The sequence below is a fragment of the Astatotilapia calliptera genome, chromosome 10 (assembly GCF_964374335.1).
Source record: "Astatotilapia calliptera chromosome 10, fAstCal68.1, whole genome shotgun sequence".
Taxonomy (NCBI): Eukaryota; Metazoa; Chordata; class Actinopteri; order Cichliformes; family Cichlidae; genus Astatotilapia; species Astatotilapia calliptera.
The window spans coordinates 18,401,837-18,416,156 of record NC_137431.1 but is presented as its reverse complement, the minus strand read 5'-3'; the positions used below and the strand labels follow the sequence as shown (position 1 = coordinate 18,416,156).

The 14,320-nt window shown below is 42.9% G+C and overlaps 1 protein-coding gene and 1 long non-coding RNA gene across 17 annotated transcripts in view; one reads left to right on the top strand and one right to left on the bottom strand.

Annotated features, from left to right (window-relative positions):
* Positions 1-14,320, top strand: part of nbeaa (neurobeachin a) — a 101,235-nt gene that overhangs the window by 72,477 nt on the left and 14,438 nt on the right. For 2 of the 16 annotated variants that reach the window (XM_026183055.2, XM_026183052.2), the window contains exons 24-38: positions 292-509; positions 687-840; positions 1,306-1,329; positions 1,722-1,805; positions 2,510-2,690; positions 4,092-4,216; positions 4,324-4,392; positions 4,532-4,700; positions 5,009-5,394; positions 5,805-5,941; positions 8,056-8,210; positions 9,018-9,144; positions 10,855-10,974; positions 11,881-12,014; positions 12,679-12,740. In XM_026183055.2, the coding sequence (XP_026038840.1) occupies positions 292-509; positions 687-840; positions 1,306-1,329; positions 1,722-1,805; positions 2,510-2,690; positions 4,092-4,216; positions 4,324-4,392; positions 4,532-4,700; positions 5,009-5,394; positions 5,805-5,941; positions 8,056-8,210; positions 9,018-9,144; positions 10,855-10,974; positions 11,881-12,014; positions 12,679-12,740 (2,145 nt within the window). The remainder of the gene's footprint in view (positions 1-291; positions 510-686; positions 841-1,305; positions 1,330-1,721; positions 1,806-2,509; positions 2,691-4,091; positions 4,217-4,323; positions 4,393-4,531; positions 4,701-5,008; positions 5,395-5,804; positions 5,942-8,055; positions 8,211-9,017; positions 9,145-10,854; positions 10,975-11,880; positions 12,015-12,678; positions 12,741-14,320) is intronic. The other 14 variants (XM_026183062.2, XM_026183060.2, XM_026183061.2 and 11 more) reach the window with 11 other exon arrangements.
* LOC145431571 (uncharacterized) lies at positions 4,843-13,441 on the bottom strand. Its single transcript, XR_013911919.1, has 2 exons — positions 13,168-13,441; positions 4,843-5,961 (listed from the first exon to the last, which is right to left on the bottom strand). It is a non-coding gene; the product is annotated as an uncharacterized LOC145431571 (long non-coding RNA).

Genomic DNA, 14,320 nt, shown 5'->3' with positions numbered 1-14,320 from the left:
GGTCACAAGCCTGCCTCTCTACCCTGTCCAATGTGATTTGTGTTGTGATTAAAATAAACAGTTCAGCAGCAGTCCTGTTTTCCCGGCCAAAAAGCTGAGAAGCTGCCCACACACGAGCTAAGTTTCAGCAACCGATCAGTGAATGCACAATGAGAGTCTTCTGTGTTTTTTGGGGGGCTTTTTTCCTGTGGTTTTGACACCTTAAATGAAATTGAATTTCATCGATGCGTGTATGCCAAGTCTTATATTAGACCAAATGAGCTTCACTTGCTTATTCAACAACTGTTACAGGCCCTCCACGGTCGCACTGCAGCCCAGTTGGAGAGGGACCTACGCGTTGATTTGGGTTTCAGGGGTATGCCCATGACGGAGGAGCAGCGGCGTCAGTTCAGCCCAGGCCCGCGTACGACCATGTTCCGAATCCCAGAATTCAAATGGTCTCCAATGCACCAGAGGTTGCTCACTGACCTGCTGTTTGCCCTGGAGACAGATGTGCATGTGTGGAGGAGGTGAGTTCGATGCTGTGTTCGCCAGGTGTGTGTTAGTTGACCATTTTTAGTCATTTTACGCCTCGTTTTAAATAAACTGATTATGCTAAAGATCTGATTCATGTGACAGCTATATTGTGTTTTCCTGTTAGAAACTATGTCTTACTTTCAAACGGTTTGCATTTTATTCTCCTCCAGCCACTCCACGAAGTCGGTGATGGACTTTGTGAACAGCAATGAAAACATCATCTTCGTCCACAACACGATCCACCTCATTTCTCAGATGGTGGACAACATCATCATTGCCTGTGGAGGCATTCTGCCTCTCCTGTCTGCTGCCACCTCCCCTTCCGTAAGTGGCTCTTCTGCACCCCTCTGTGGTAGGAGGGAAAACTGCAGGTCGACAGCTCTTTCACAGGCCTGTTACTGGAGCGTTAAAGCCCACACAGACTTTTTTTTTTTTTTTTTTGTATGTGTGTGTGGTTTTTTTAGTTCCCCTTGCAGCACAGATCTTGTGTGCCTTGATAGGGCTATTTCCCTGAATTAATCTAGAAAATCACAGTAGACAAAATAAAATAAAAAAAAGACTTGTAAACGAATTTAACTCCCAATTAAACCAGTATGTGCAACTGTCAACCTAACCCTTCTTAACAATATTTAGTTCTAATCCCTTCAATTAACCATTTTCGTTAGCTTGATAGCCTATTGTTTTAAGCGTTTTTGCATTTTAACCTTTCTTTTCCTCTCTGTGTTACATGTGTTTTGTGTATTTTCTTGTCTTTTTTTCTCTCTGTTTTTGTCTGTTTTGCATGTGCAGAATTCTAAGAGTAGTGCCAACACTGTAAGTTTGCAGTTTCTTCCTCTTTTTCTATTCTACTAATACTTAGCTCTGGTTTATTAACCATTGTGACTGACACTAACCCTTGCTTGTCTGACATCCATAGTGTTTCTGCGTGTTGTGCTCCTCTGCTGCTTACCTTATATTGTCTAAATCTATTGATTTCTTAGTCTCTGTTCATAAAGATTAAGTATGTCAACCCAGTTAGAATACTATGTGAATATATAGGGGGTGAAAAAGCCTAAAAAGCCACAGCATGGATCAATAAGAAACAAAAGGGAGAAGATTATTTGGGGGGTATATAGTCTGCTTATATATTTTACGAGAGAGAGTATTTCCAAACGTCCTTGGGGGTTTCATCTGCTAAGCCTGTCCCATTTGTATCAACGCTAAAGAAGGCAGGAGGAGCCGGACCCCAGAGGGGGTCAAAGGGAGAGGAGGTGACCCCTGTTCCTGGGGGAGGAGGCGCAGGGGGAGAGGTGCGTAAAGAGCTTGAGACTCTCATCATCACCAGAAGAGCTAAGAGCACCAACCCAAGCCCTTCTGTCTTCACCTTTTGTGTCTGTTATCCCCCAAAATGTCTGTGCTCACTTGCTCTGATGAGCCACCAGATGCTTGCGCTGTCAGCTCTCCACAGCCCTGCACGTCCTGCTTACTGAAGCAGAGACACAGAAAACTACACCGCTTGGTTTTGACCCCTGCAATGCTGCCTTCAGATTTTCAATGTAGTCGCACCAAAGTTTGATAAATCAAGGGGCCCATAAGATATTCAAGGCTAGCCCAAGTGTGTCCACACTACTGCTGTTAATGCTAAAAACCCACACTGTCTTTGCCACAACCCCACTGTCACCATGATATGTGTGTCACCAGGCTGTACTTTGTGTTTTGTAGAACACCTCATGTTGCCAAACGTCATCATTATAAGTATGTTTTTCACTAAACCAGCATGACACTCAAGGTTGCCTTCCGTGTTTGTTGTGCAACAGCCAGCCGTGACCGTTTTGGTCCTGCTCATTGCAAGGCGCGACTGCATAGGTTTTTTCTGTTGTTTGTTAAAATAATAAGATAACTCAGGATTTCTTCATCCCTCCTAACTTCTGAGAGCATCCAGTGCGTTGTGTTTAAGTGCCAGTTTTTCACTGAATAACTGGCGAGCACGTGTTGTGTTTTCCCTCTTTCGCAGACGGAGTTGGAGAACATCGAGGCGACGCAGGGGATGTCTTCAGAGACGGCCGTCACTTTCCTCTCTCGTCTCATGGCCATGGTGGACGTGCTGGTGTTTGCCAGCTCCCTCAACTTCAGTGAGATTGAAGCGGAGAAGAACATGTCGTCAGGAGGACTGATGAGGCAGTGCCTCCGCCTCGGTGCGTCCGAGTTGAATCTCTTCAGTGTTTATAAAATGTTTAGATGAGCTGATTCTTAGTCGAGACCAGCAGTTCTCAACTACGAGGGCCGCAGGAAGAAGTGCAGGAGGAGCATGGGTGACCAGGTCAAGCTAAATTATAAGGCAGCTGTTGTGTTTTGGCAACTATCAGCTTCTGAAGGCTCGTGCAAAAAAACAAACTGCTTCATGGCCTTGTTGCATGTGACTGGAACTGAAAGTTACTTATGTCAGCATTAAGATTACTGAACAGTTTTCAAATTAAATGTGTAGTTTTAAAGTTAAACATATGAAAATATGCCAGTTTTTATTTCCCTGAGGTTTAAAATGCTTTTTTGTTTATCGCTATTGGAATAAGTATTTTTAAATTATACAGATATACTGTAGATAAGTCCATCCATTTTTATCTGCTTAGCCAATTCAGGTTTTGGGGAATTGGAGGCACCTTGGGTAGAGAGCTTAGAGAAAGAGAGGGACAACCACTGGAGATTTGAAAATAAAAAAACAAATTCATTTTTTGCTAATTGGCAAAATAACCGCAACAAGCTTTCATTCCAAAATAATTGTTGATTCCCTTTACACCATGTTGGAGGCAGTCCTGGCTAACTCTTGCTAATAATTGGCTGTCTCTGTTGTGGACCACCTTTTTATCATTTAGCAGCTTGTGACAAATCCCAGGTCTCAATCCCAGATGACCCCCATTTTTTACAAGCTGGCTCAAGCTGACTAAAAAGGAATCCATGCAAGAGGTTTATGTAAATAAAACATTCATTAGAGAGAAAACAAACATGAACTTGAGTGGAAAACCCAGGTGAGCTGCTTTAGCCGGTGAAAGCAGGCCACGACCGCCTCAGTAGGAGGTTCATCACAGGGTGCTTCCAGTGGATCCAGATTACTTATATTTAATCTCTGAGTCTTTCTGTCGCTGTACCTTTCTAAGGAGGAAAGATGGAAGGCAGTTCCTCAGTTTGAGAGCTCCAGTGATTGGTTAATTAGCTGATTATTGACTTGTTCAGTGTTTTATAATCAAGTGGTTTTTCTCACAGAAATATTTGATTGCTGGCAGAGCACATCAGTTTACTTAATTTCTTAGATTATTGTAAGTGGAGTATTTCTAGGATGACCTTACATTTCTGCTACACCATATTGTAATGTCATTTCTGATGTAGGGCAGAGAAATGATCACATCACAAAATAAAAATCGTTCTTTGTTTGTAATGTATGGGTGCATGTATGTGTGCTTTAAATAAATGCTTATACACGCTGCAGTCATGACATGCATGACTTCAGGACATCCCCTGTTTGTTTTTTCTTGAAATGTAAAAGCCGACTCCATTACACTATACTTACCTGTTTTTTTCCTCTACCTCTCCGTCTCGTTCAGTATGTTGTGTGGCGGTTAGGAACTGCCTGGAGTGCAGGCAGAGACAGAGAGATCGGAGTTGCAAGTCCTCCTTAACCAGCAGCAAGTCACAGGACAGCCTCCACAGTGCCTCCACCGCCAGCAAGGTAGCACACGCATGAATCGAGGACGCATTCAGCAACACCTAAAACTGTTACAGAAACATGCATATGTATGACACGCCACCTTTTGATATCCTGTCTTCCATATTTAGCAGGATCCAGACAGACTTCTCCAGGATGTAGACATTAATCGTCTCCGAGCTGTGGTTTTCAGAGATGTGGTAAGCGTGCGGGTGTATTTTTGGTATATACAGTATTCGTCTGGTTATAGATACAGGGAGCAAAAAAAAAAAAAAAAAAGAAGATGCCTGAGTGTTTCTCTGCTGAATAACTTTGTGTGCGTGTGTTGTTTTGCTGCAGGATGACAGTAAGCAGGCTCAGTTTCTGGCGCTGGCAGTTGTTTACTTTATCTCAGTTCTCATGGTTTCGAAGTACCGGGACATTTTGGAACCCCAGCGAGAGATTGGCAGATCTACCAGCTTATCCGGGAGAAGCATCCGCCACGAGATTAACTCTCCAACCAGTACAGGTGACCTTTGTTTTTCTTTTGCTCCATCATCCTCCACATGCAAGCATGATTTTGGATGTTTGCATTGTTTGACCAAACAATGATACTGATAAGAAGAATCAATATGACACCAATAAAATAAAAAAAAGAGAAAATAAGGGTGTTACTTGAAAAAATGCTTTAAAGCATTAGTCTTTTTTTTCAGTTGAACATCAAAGGTCAGTATGTTGTGGAATTTCTTGATAATCCAATCTGCACTGAGAAAATATACTTCTTTAATTGTATCAGTGTTTATCCATAAAAAAAAAATTTCTTCCAAATTTCTCCAGAACATCCATCCACAGCCTTCCCCGACCGCGACAAACAGACCCCCACCCCTGTGGATGACTCCCCTCGTGCCGGCCTTCCACACACAGACTCGGGCATTGGAGAAGAGGGCCATGTGAGCGGATCGCTAAACGGTTCGGAGATGGGTCTTGGACTCGGGCTGGGCCTGGTGGGGAGAGAGACGGATAAAGATAGAGACAGAGACATCGGAGGAGGAAGTGGGGGAGGAGGCACAGATCTGTTATGCAGTCTGTCATCTGATGTTAGAAGGTCACAGGAGAGCCTTTTGGATTCTCCCCATAACCCCGGCTCCACCCCCAACGCTAGTCAAGCCCCGCCTTCGTCCATCTCCAGCATCAGTCAAACAAACAAAGGCATCAATGTCAAGGTGGGCGTGTGATTCCAGCATCCACATGAGCCTAATTCTGAGAAAACAATAGTCAGCACATATCTTTAGATCTCTCAGTTGTAGTTTCTTTAAATATTTGAAAATCACTGTGTTTTATTTTAACTAATAGAAATCTGGTTTAATGCAGTCCAAATGTATGTATCCATTTATGTTTACCCTATACTGTAGAGGTCACGTGAATTTTCTATTACTTTTATCGCCTGTATTTGTAGCTGGTTGATTACCTGAGCTTAGATGCTCCTTTCAGTGAGCTTATGTGTGATTAGAACATACTCACTTTTCCATGTTAGATAAAAGAACAAAATAAAACCACCATTCAAAGCAAAATTTAGTGATACGCCTCATAAGTATCGTGTTCTGTCTCTCGTTCGCTGCTCTCGGGAATGCAGGAAATCCTGAAGAGCCTGGTGGCAGCTCCCGTTGATGGAGGGGACTTGGGACAGGAGTCTGGGCCAACTCCCTATCACCCAGACCCTGCCTTGAAGACGCACCCCATGCTGCCCATGCAGTTCCACTCCTTCGACAGGTCAGTCCCAGTTTTTGGACCTACGTGGGGCGTAAAACAAGCAGAGGTATTAGCTTCGGTGCAGCCTGACACATCCATCAGTTAAACGATTTTGGGTACAGAGACTACATTGTTTAGTGTAGTGCTGTTTGTCAAGTTGCTTTGTACCAGTTTTAGAAAAACAGTGGGTGCAGAAACCGATCGTTGCCTCATATGTGGATAATTCTCACTTTGAACAAAGTTCTCTTGATGGTAACATTTACAAATACACACATTGTGCTCCCCTGCCAGCAGTCTGTGATATGTTTTGTTTGATGGTGACTACAATGGCACAAAGACAAGAAAGGCAAATGCAGCTGAGTGGTTTGAGTAAAATGGATGCATTAGTTTGAAAATTCAGTTTTAAAAAAACCCCCAGTAATGTTAATTTTTGTTTATCAGCAGTGATAGCAGGATAGTTTGGATTTTAGATTTAGATACTTGGACACGATGGGGGATGATAAGTTTAAAAAAAAGGTTTCAGTTTTTTTGCTGACGACATGCTGATATCTCCTGTACAGAAACAGGAAACAATCACATCTGTATTATTAGTAGTTTTGAAATGCGTGCTCGCCCTTTCAGTTTTGACTGCTATGTTGACATTTTTGGAAGATTAATCAGATCTCCCTCTGTATCTCTGCACAAAAGAAAGACCTGCACTTGTTTTAAAAAAAGAAAAAGCATGTTCGCAATAGTTTTACCTACTTTGACATTTAAAATAGTCTCTAATATTGCTGCTAAGCTCCCAGTAGTCTCTACATCTGAAAAATAAATGTCCTTGTTGCTCCCTGATTTTTGTCAGCTGTTATGAATAAAAAGCAGAAATTACTCTTTGAGAGGATGTCTCGATATCTTTGGGGACATTACTGGGCCCTGAAATTCACTGGTACTAAAAGGAATGTGAAAAAAATGTAACGATGATGATTCATAGGTAGAAAAATTGAGTTTGCTAAAAGAAAGTTTTCTGTTTCGTAGGTCAATTAATACATTAATTAAATTAAGAAACCGTAGTTTCTACATTGAAAGACCCCTCCCTGAGCCTGCTTATGCTGGAGGTTTCTTCCTGTTAAAAGGGAGTTTTTCCTTCCCACTGTCCCCAAAGTGCTTGCTAATAGGGATCATATGATTGTTGGGTTTTTTTCTCTGTATGTATTATTATAGGGCATGGATGAGCAACTCCAGGTCTCGAGGGCCGGTGTCCTGCAGGTTTTAGATCCTTGATCCAACACAGCACTCGAGGCCTGGAGTTGTCTACCCACGTTGTAGGGTCTGCCTTACGATATGAAAGCACCTTGAAGCGACTGTTGCTGTGATTTGGCGCTATATAAATACAACTGAATTGAATTGATGTTTGCACATCTGTCTGAAGAAGAACTTACCCCTTGAAAGCCTAATAGGAAGAAGTTAGTGAGGGTGGTCTACCCTTGGAAAAACTCAGAAACTATTCTAACTTTATTGATATATACTGAGGTGTCAAAACTCATCATTAGTGTTACAAAGGATGTTTTCAAATGTCATCTTCGTGGGGAAAAGAGTTTATTCTATTCTATTTTATTTATTTGGTGCTGTAGCATACAGTAAAACCCAGTGATTTGACAGTCTGACCATGCACTAGGCGACAGTGGGGAGGAAGAACTCCCGTTCAACAGCAAGAGACCTCCAACAGAACCGGGCTTAGTGAAGGACAGCCATCTGACATGACTGGTTGGGGTTTAGGACGGAGACAAAACAGAAAAGAGGATCATAGAGAAATGGCAAACAGCAAATGGGATGCACCACATCGCATGCAGTGGTCGTATATGCATATATGGAGAATTCAGAGGGTAGTGGACGTGAAACACTCAGAGCGTCATGGGATGTCCCTCAACAGTCTGAGCTTATACTGTAGAAGCTTAACTTAGGGATGATTCAGGGTCACCTGACCTACAGGGTTTATTAGAAAGCATAGTTTTAAGATAAGTCTTGAAAATGGAGAAGGTGTATGTCTCCTGAACTATCTCTCACTGTACTTTTACAATAAGCCTATTTCAAGGTCTAGACGTAACAAATACATGGATACATGTTTGCCTGATGCCTTTATGTCTCGTCTTTCACAGGAGTGTCGTGGTTCCAGTCAAAAAGCCTCCACCCGGCAGCCTGTCAGTCAACACTGTGGGCACGCCCACCACTAGCGGAGGAGCCTCAGCTGGCAGCACACCCAACATTTTTGCTGCTGCAACAGCAACACCCAAGAGCATGATCAACACTACAGGTGGGAGAGAACACACAGCTGTAGCGCACACTTAACCCACCCATGTCTTTTTGAACCTACTCGTGTAATTTCGACGTGCATATATTCGATATTTTACTCATAAAGACTTTTGCCCAGTTGGTAGTGTGTGTGCTAAAGGAGATAGAGCACATAGAGAACTGCAGCATGACAAAGGTGTTTGTGTAAAAGGCCTCAAGCAGCTCAGAAACCGCTCAATCAAGCAGGGTTGAATTTCTTCTTTTGTTACAAAAAGTCTTTGAAGCTTCATGCTTTTGTCCTTTAACAGGCAGAGCAAACTGAACCAGCAGATCCTTTCAGGGTTAGTTTTAGCTTGTATATGAGGGCAGATGAAGGAAGTTGCAGACTGCGCAGCAACTATAAGATACTTATCTTATGGTGGACGTTGCACATATGGCTCATACTTAATACTGAATGCAGAAAAAACAGAGAGATATTGTCTATTAGATGATCCTTGACCCAAATTTAGGATAACGACAACATCAGCAGACTTGCAGATCATCCTTTCTGAGTAGAATCATGCTCAGCAGATCCACTGCAGCAGAGTGGATTTCTATTTGAGGCTTTGTCAGCCTGTTAGACATATTGTACTTTATCATACATGCATAATGGATAAGGAAGGGATTTGTTCTCTGGAATGGATTCTGTATATTGATTGAAAAGCTTTTTTCTCAAACCGGGGCCATTACCAAAAGGACAAGCAGCAGCATGTCCAGTTCCTTTATTACTACCATTACTGTTAACTTCATACTAATCTTGGTTCTTGTTACTATTTTCCCTCCTGTCCAGGTGCCGCAGATTCGGCCTCCTCATCCTCATCTTCCTCTTCATCTTTTGTCAATGGTGCAACTAGTAAGAATCTGCCAGCGGTGCAGACAGTGGCACCAATGCCAGAAGACACCATGGAGAATATGAGGTCAGAACTCTCGCCATCATACAGCCTTTGGCCATTTCATTTCATAGGTTCAGTTCCATCCTACTTTATTTTGTCCCCCTGTCTCCTGCTTTTGTTTTTTATGTTAAATTGTCTTTTTTCCTGCCTCATTCCTGTCCCTTCATCCTCCCTAAAGATTTCTCACTTCACTTACACGTTCATTACAGGATTATAGGGTAAGATGAAGTTTTTTCTGGACTGATGTGGCTGTGGACATTTTTATTAGGCTCATGTAAGACACACCACATTTGACATGCTAAACTAATCAACCGCAAAAGACGGGTTCAGGTATCGTTCCATCAGCTAATATCAGCTAATATTAATCATCTTCTAGCCACACATATTATATGTTGTCATGCACACGCACCCCTGACACTTCTCACTTACCGTACAGTATGATGCTCATCACCTCTGATATGAAAGCTTTGTATGAAAACGTCACCACTTACTAATTAAGACCGTTAATGTCTTAGGCTCAACAGTCTTTTTTTTGTATTTGTAAACATGTAAATGAACTTGTCATTAACAAAAATCTGTTTTGTCTTCAGACTTTATAGGTGTCACTAAAAAAATTATGATCATCTGCAACATGAGGTCTTTACTAATTACCAGTTAGCGTGATTAGCAGTGTTCCTTTACCATTGTAGGAGTTTGCACTGTAACATTTTTGTTGTACTCTACTTAGACATGTTAGCAGATACAGTCATGTGTAAAAGCAAGTTTTCGCAGGAATCTGTGCAGTCCTGTGAAAAAAACTAAGTACACCTTCACGGAATTAAGAAGGTAAGTCGCAGCCAGGTGCTGCTAATCGAATGCACCTGATTAATTGATCATCGCCACGTGTGAGCATCTCTATGAAAGCAGATGCTTTGGCAGTTTGCTGCTCTGGAGCATTCAGGTGTGTTTAAGCATAATGCCGCAATCTTCCCCAAGTTTACTCCAACGTCAGAATGTGCAATGCTTAGGGAAACTGCAGAAAACTCAAGAACTACATCTCAGACTCCACATAGTAACACTGCTTAGGTTTGCAAAGCTGCACAGCTGAACAAACCACAACGAGATCAAGTGGAGATGTTTAGCTGTAATGCACAGCACCATGCTTGTCAGCACGGTGGTGGAGGGGTGTAATGTTGCTTGTTTTTCAGCCAAAGAACCTGCTTTTTGGCTCCTTTTGTTATACCAAAGTATTTTAGAGTAAAACATGAGGCCATCTGTCTGTCAGATAAAGCGTGGCCCAAATTGGGTCATGCAGCAGGGCAATGATACCGAGCACAGCAGCAAATCTACAACAGAATGGCTGAAAAAGAAAATGATCAAAGCTCAGACCTCAACCTGATTAAATGTGGTGGGCCCTCAAGAGAGCTGTGCATAAATGAATGCCTGAAATCTTCAGTGAAGTCAAGCAGTGCTGTAAAGAAGAGTGGGCCAAAATCGCCACACAGCGATGCAAGAGACTGATAAGGAAATCAGGAAATCATTACTTTGCTCTGTAAGGTGAATCGTGGGGTTTACTTTCACAGGTTTTTCACAGGACTCCATATAGTTGTGTAAAATGTTTTTTTCACATGGCTGCACATGTTCTTCTAAAAGTGCACACACACAGGAGTGGGTGGGATGCGTGTGCATGTCTCCCTTAATCAGTGCGCATGTCTGCACGTGTGTTTTTATGTGTGTGTGTGGTTTGTATTGCAGTGCCTATTGTGAGGTGGCGCAGTGTGCGCTGCGCAGCGGTCAGACGCCCCCTGAGCTCAAGTCTTTTAGCTCTCTGGCTGGCTTCCAGGCAGCCCCCCGAGATGCAGGACAGTGTTTTAGGCAAGGAGATACTCGTCCTGTCCCCATGCCCCTCCCTCTGCCCCTCCTCCACCACACACCCTCTGCCACGCCCAACCACTACTAAATGTTCCCAGAATGCCATGCAAGAAAGGGCCGACTTCCTCAACAGCTTCAACAATTTTTCAGTAGCAGAGTCAACTCTGTCATTTCTGGCATGGTCATCTCCTCACACTAACCCCAAACTCCAGGCCAGACCTGAGTCGAGATGCTTGTTTTAACCTTCACCGCAGCTTTCGCAAATCATCTGGTTCTCCGAGCAGGTTAAAACAAAACCACAATTGGTAGATTAGCGACCCAGGTCTGTTTCAGAGATCGCATTACCTACAAAGCCAGGAATATAAACTTCACTGCCATCGCGGCTCCATAATTGAGTCTGCTGCTTTGTACTCTTCATGTCTCAATTTCTAAAGAATGGACAAGCATTTAAAATGCAGCTGTACACACATAAAGACGCAGTATACCATTCAAGAGACAAGTCTGGCAGTTTTTCAGGTTCAGTTTTTATTACACTTTAACCTTCACTCATCCCACAGTGCTAAGCTGACCGGCTAACAATTATCCTTTCTAACTCATCTTTTTCCTAGTAATACTAATACAGACATACTGCTTCCATACCACACCATCGTTTTTTTCTACATTCTGTGTCCGACTTGCACTTTTTTCTGTTTCCTTCACCTGCTTTTTCTCTTCTCCTGTGTCCTGTGCCTCCCTTCCTTGTTCTCACGTGTCTCCACATATTTCTTTCATTCACATTTGTCCCTTCTCGCCTACTGTATATCCCCTGAGATTTTTCCTCAAACGCTCTTGTACCCTCATCTGTATGTTGCTCATGTTATCGGCCCGCCTATCGTTTTCATCCTTGTCTCTCGATTATCTCCGCCACAGTATCACCACAAAGCTGGAGCGCGCTTTGGAGAAGGTGGCCCCTTTGCTCAGGGAGATATTTGTGGACTTTGCTCCGTTCCTGTCCAGGACGCTGCTGGGTAGCCATGGGCAGGAGCTGCTCATAGAAGGTACAGGTGCTGTACACGGCTCCTTTTTCTCTAACTGGCGTCTCTCTGTGGAGTCTCCTCATTCACTGTCCCTCACAGTAATGTATGTGTGCGCGAGACAGAGTGAGATCGAAAAAGAGTGAGTGGAGGGTTGAGAACGAGGTGATGAGTGTGTGTGTGTGTGTGTGTGTGTGTGTGTGTGTGTGTGTGTGTGTGTGTGTGTGTGTGTGTGTGTGTGTGTGTGTGTGTGTGTGTGTGTGTGTGTGTGTGTGTGTGTGTCTTTGAACTGGCTGCTTCACCCATTCGTCAAGCAGGTAGGATTTTGCACTGTTTCTATTCAGCTAGCTAGATGTGTCAATATTTTTAGATAAGATTATGCCAGTTTTAGCGTTACGGGTGTAAGAGATTGTACTAAATGCGTTGCAGTCCTGCCTCTGCTCACCTGCTTCCTGGTGTCCCTCATCTTTTTCTCCACCGTTTGTTCTTGTCTTTTCTGTGGCATGCTTTTTTTAAACGATGATTGTGCACAGCAGCAGAAACCGCTGACACTACAGTGTCTTCTTGATGATATTTTTGTATCTTGCAGTGGTGTGTGTGTGTGTGTGTGTGTGCGTGCGTGCGTGCGTGTGTGTGTGTGTCACAGAGAATAAAAGAGAGGCTCCTGACTGTGTTGTATGTGTCTGTGCCACAGGTCTGGTCTGTATGAAGTCTAGCACGTCTGTGGTGGAGCTCGTAATGCTGCTCTGTTCTCAGGTTGGTAACTTCTCACCTCTCCTCTCTGTGTCTTGATGAAATGTCCTCACGCTTTCAATCAGTTTTGTCAAAACCTGACGTGCCTAAGTGTTTTTGAAAGGCTTTTTTTTTCGGGTGGGGGGGTTAGAGCACACCGGAAGCTTCAGAGTTATTGATCTGCCCTGTGAGGCAGGGACGACTGTGTAATAAGCGCATTGCAGATGTAATCTAATATCACAGCATAGTTTTCCCTCAATAATAATAAAATCAGGGCTAGAATTGTGACATATGCAAGGTTTAAGTTTTACATAAAAACACATTATGTCACAGACGTTACATCTTAATTCGTTTTGTCTGGCTCATTTATCCGTCTGCTATCACAGTAAGCCAGTAAGCTCAGTTTACTTCAATAAAACTCCATAAAACTCAAAGCGAGAGTGACACTTACCTTCGCAGAGCCTTTCACAAGTGGAACCTGTCACCAGCTTTTCTTTTCTTTTAAGTTGTAAAGTTTCTCAAAGCGCTCTTGTTCTTTTAGGCGTTCATTTCCATCCTCTCGCTCTCCATTTTCTTCATCTTTACCTCTATGTCATCTTCTCTCTCGCCTTTTGTCCTCTTACATCTTCAGCCGTGGTCATTTTTAAATCGGTGTTTCAGGAGCAACTGCTTTCATCTCGTACCACTCTCCACACTGCCCTTCTCTTTACCACTCCCTTTTCTTTTCCTCTCTGTTCCACTTCTGGGTGGCTGCTCGTCAGCATGTATAGTATTACCATTGGCTCCGGCCTTGTCTGCTATTAGAGACCCGGGAGAGCAAACCCTAGCCCAGAAATCGATCCTCCGGATGGGGGGATGTAACAGGAGATAGTCCCACGTGTCCTTCACAGCCTTAAGAGCCAGTGGAGCTAATGGAGGTCTGATAGTTTGAGGCTTTCAGCAGCACTCTTACCCTTCTCCACTCTCCATTCTCTCACAGACAGGAACATTTTTACTTGTTTCTTTCATCTTTCCTTTGATCAGTGTTGCACTACTGTGCACTTTTCACACAGTCAATGGTAAATGATGAAACCGTTTATGTCCTCTGAAATAAAGCTTTTTTTTAAATTTCTTTTTTAAGCCTTTTACGTGTTGATCAGCTCGTCCAGTCAGGGTCTGATGATGTAACAGCATTTACTGTGGAAGAATGAACAAATGTTTGACCAATTAAAGGAAATCCCCGATATAACAAATGCAGATGCCTTCACACAGGTTCACTGCAGTACTGTGTATTAATAATCAAGGGTTTCTGGCATGTACTAAAAAGCCAAGAAGGCATAGTTGTTGTTGTTTTAATTAGCATCATTGAAGATAAGTGGCTTTGAAGGAGGAATCATAGTTTAAAAGGATGGCCTGGATGATTTTAGATTAGTGGAAAAAATACTTCAGTATTATTGGTTGAAAATATCAATTACCAACACATATTTTATCACTGTGATGCTGGTCATTAGGTTGATGTTTAATGAAAACAAGAAGGCCAAGAAAGCAGGACACTTGTGTTGTCATGGTTTGAGGAAATGCTGGCTGCAGATCAGTTTTGTCCTGTATTGAAACTTCTCTATCCT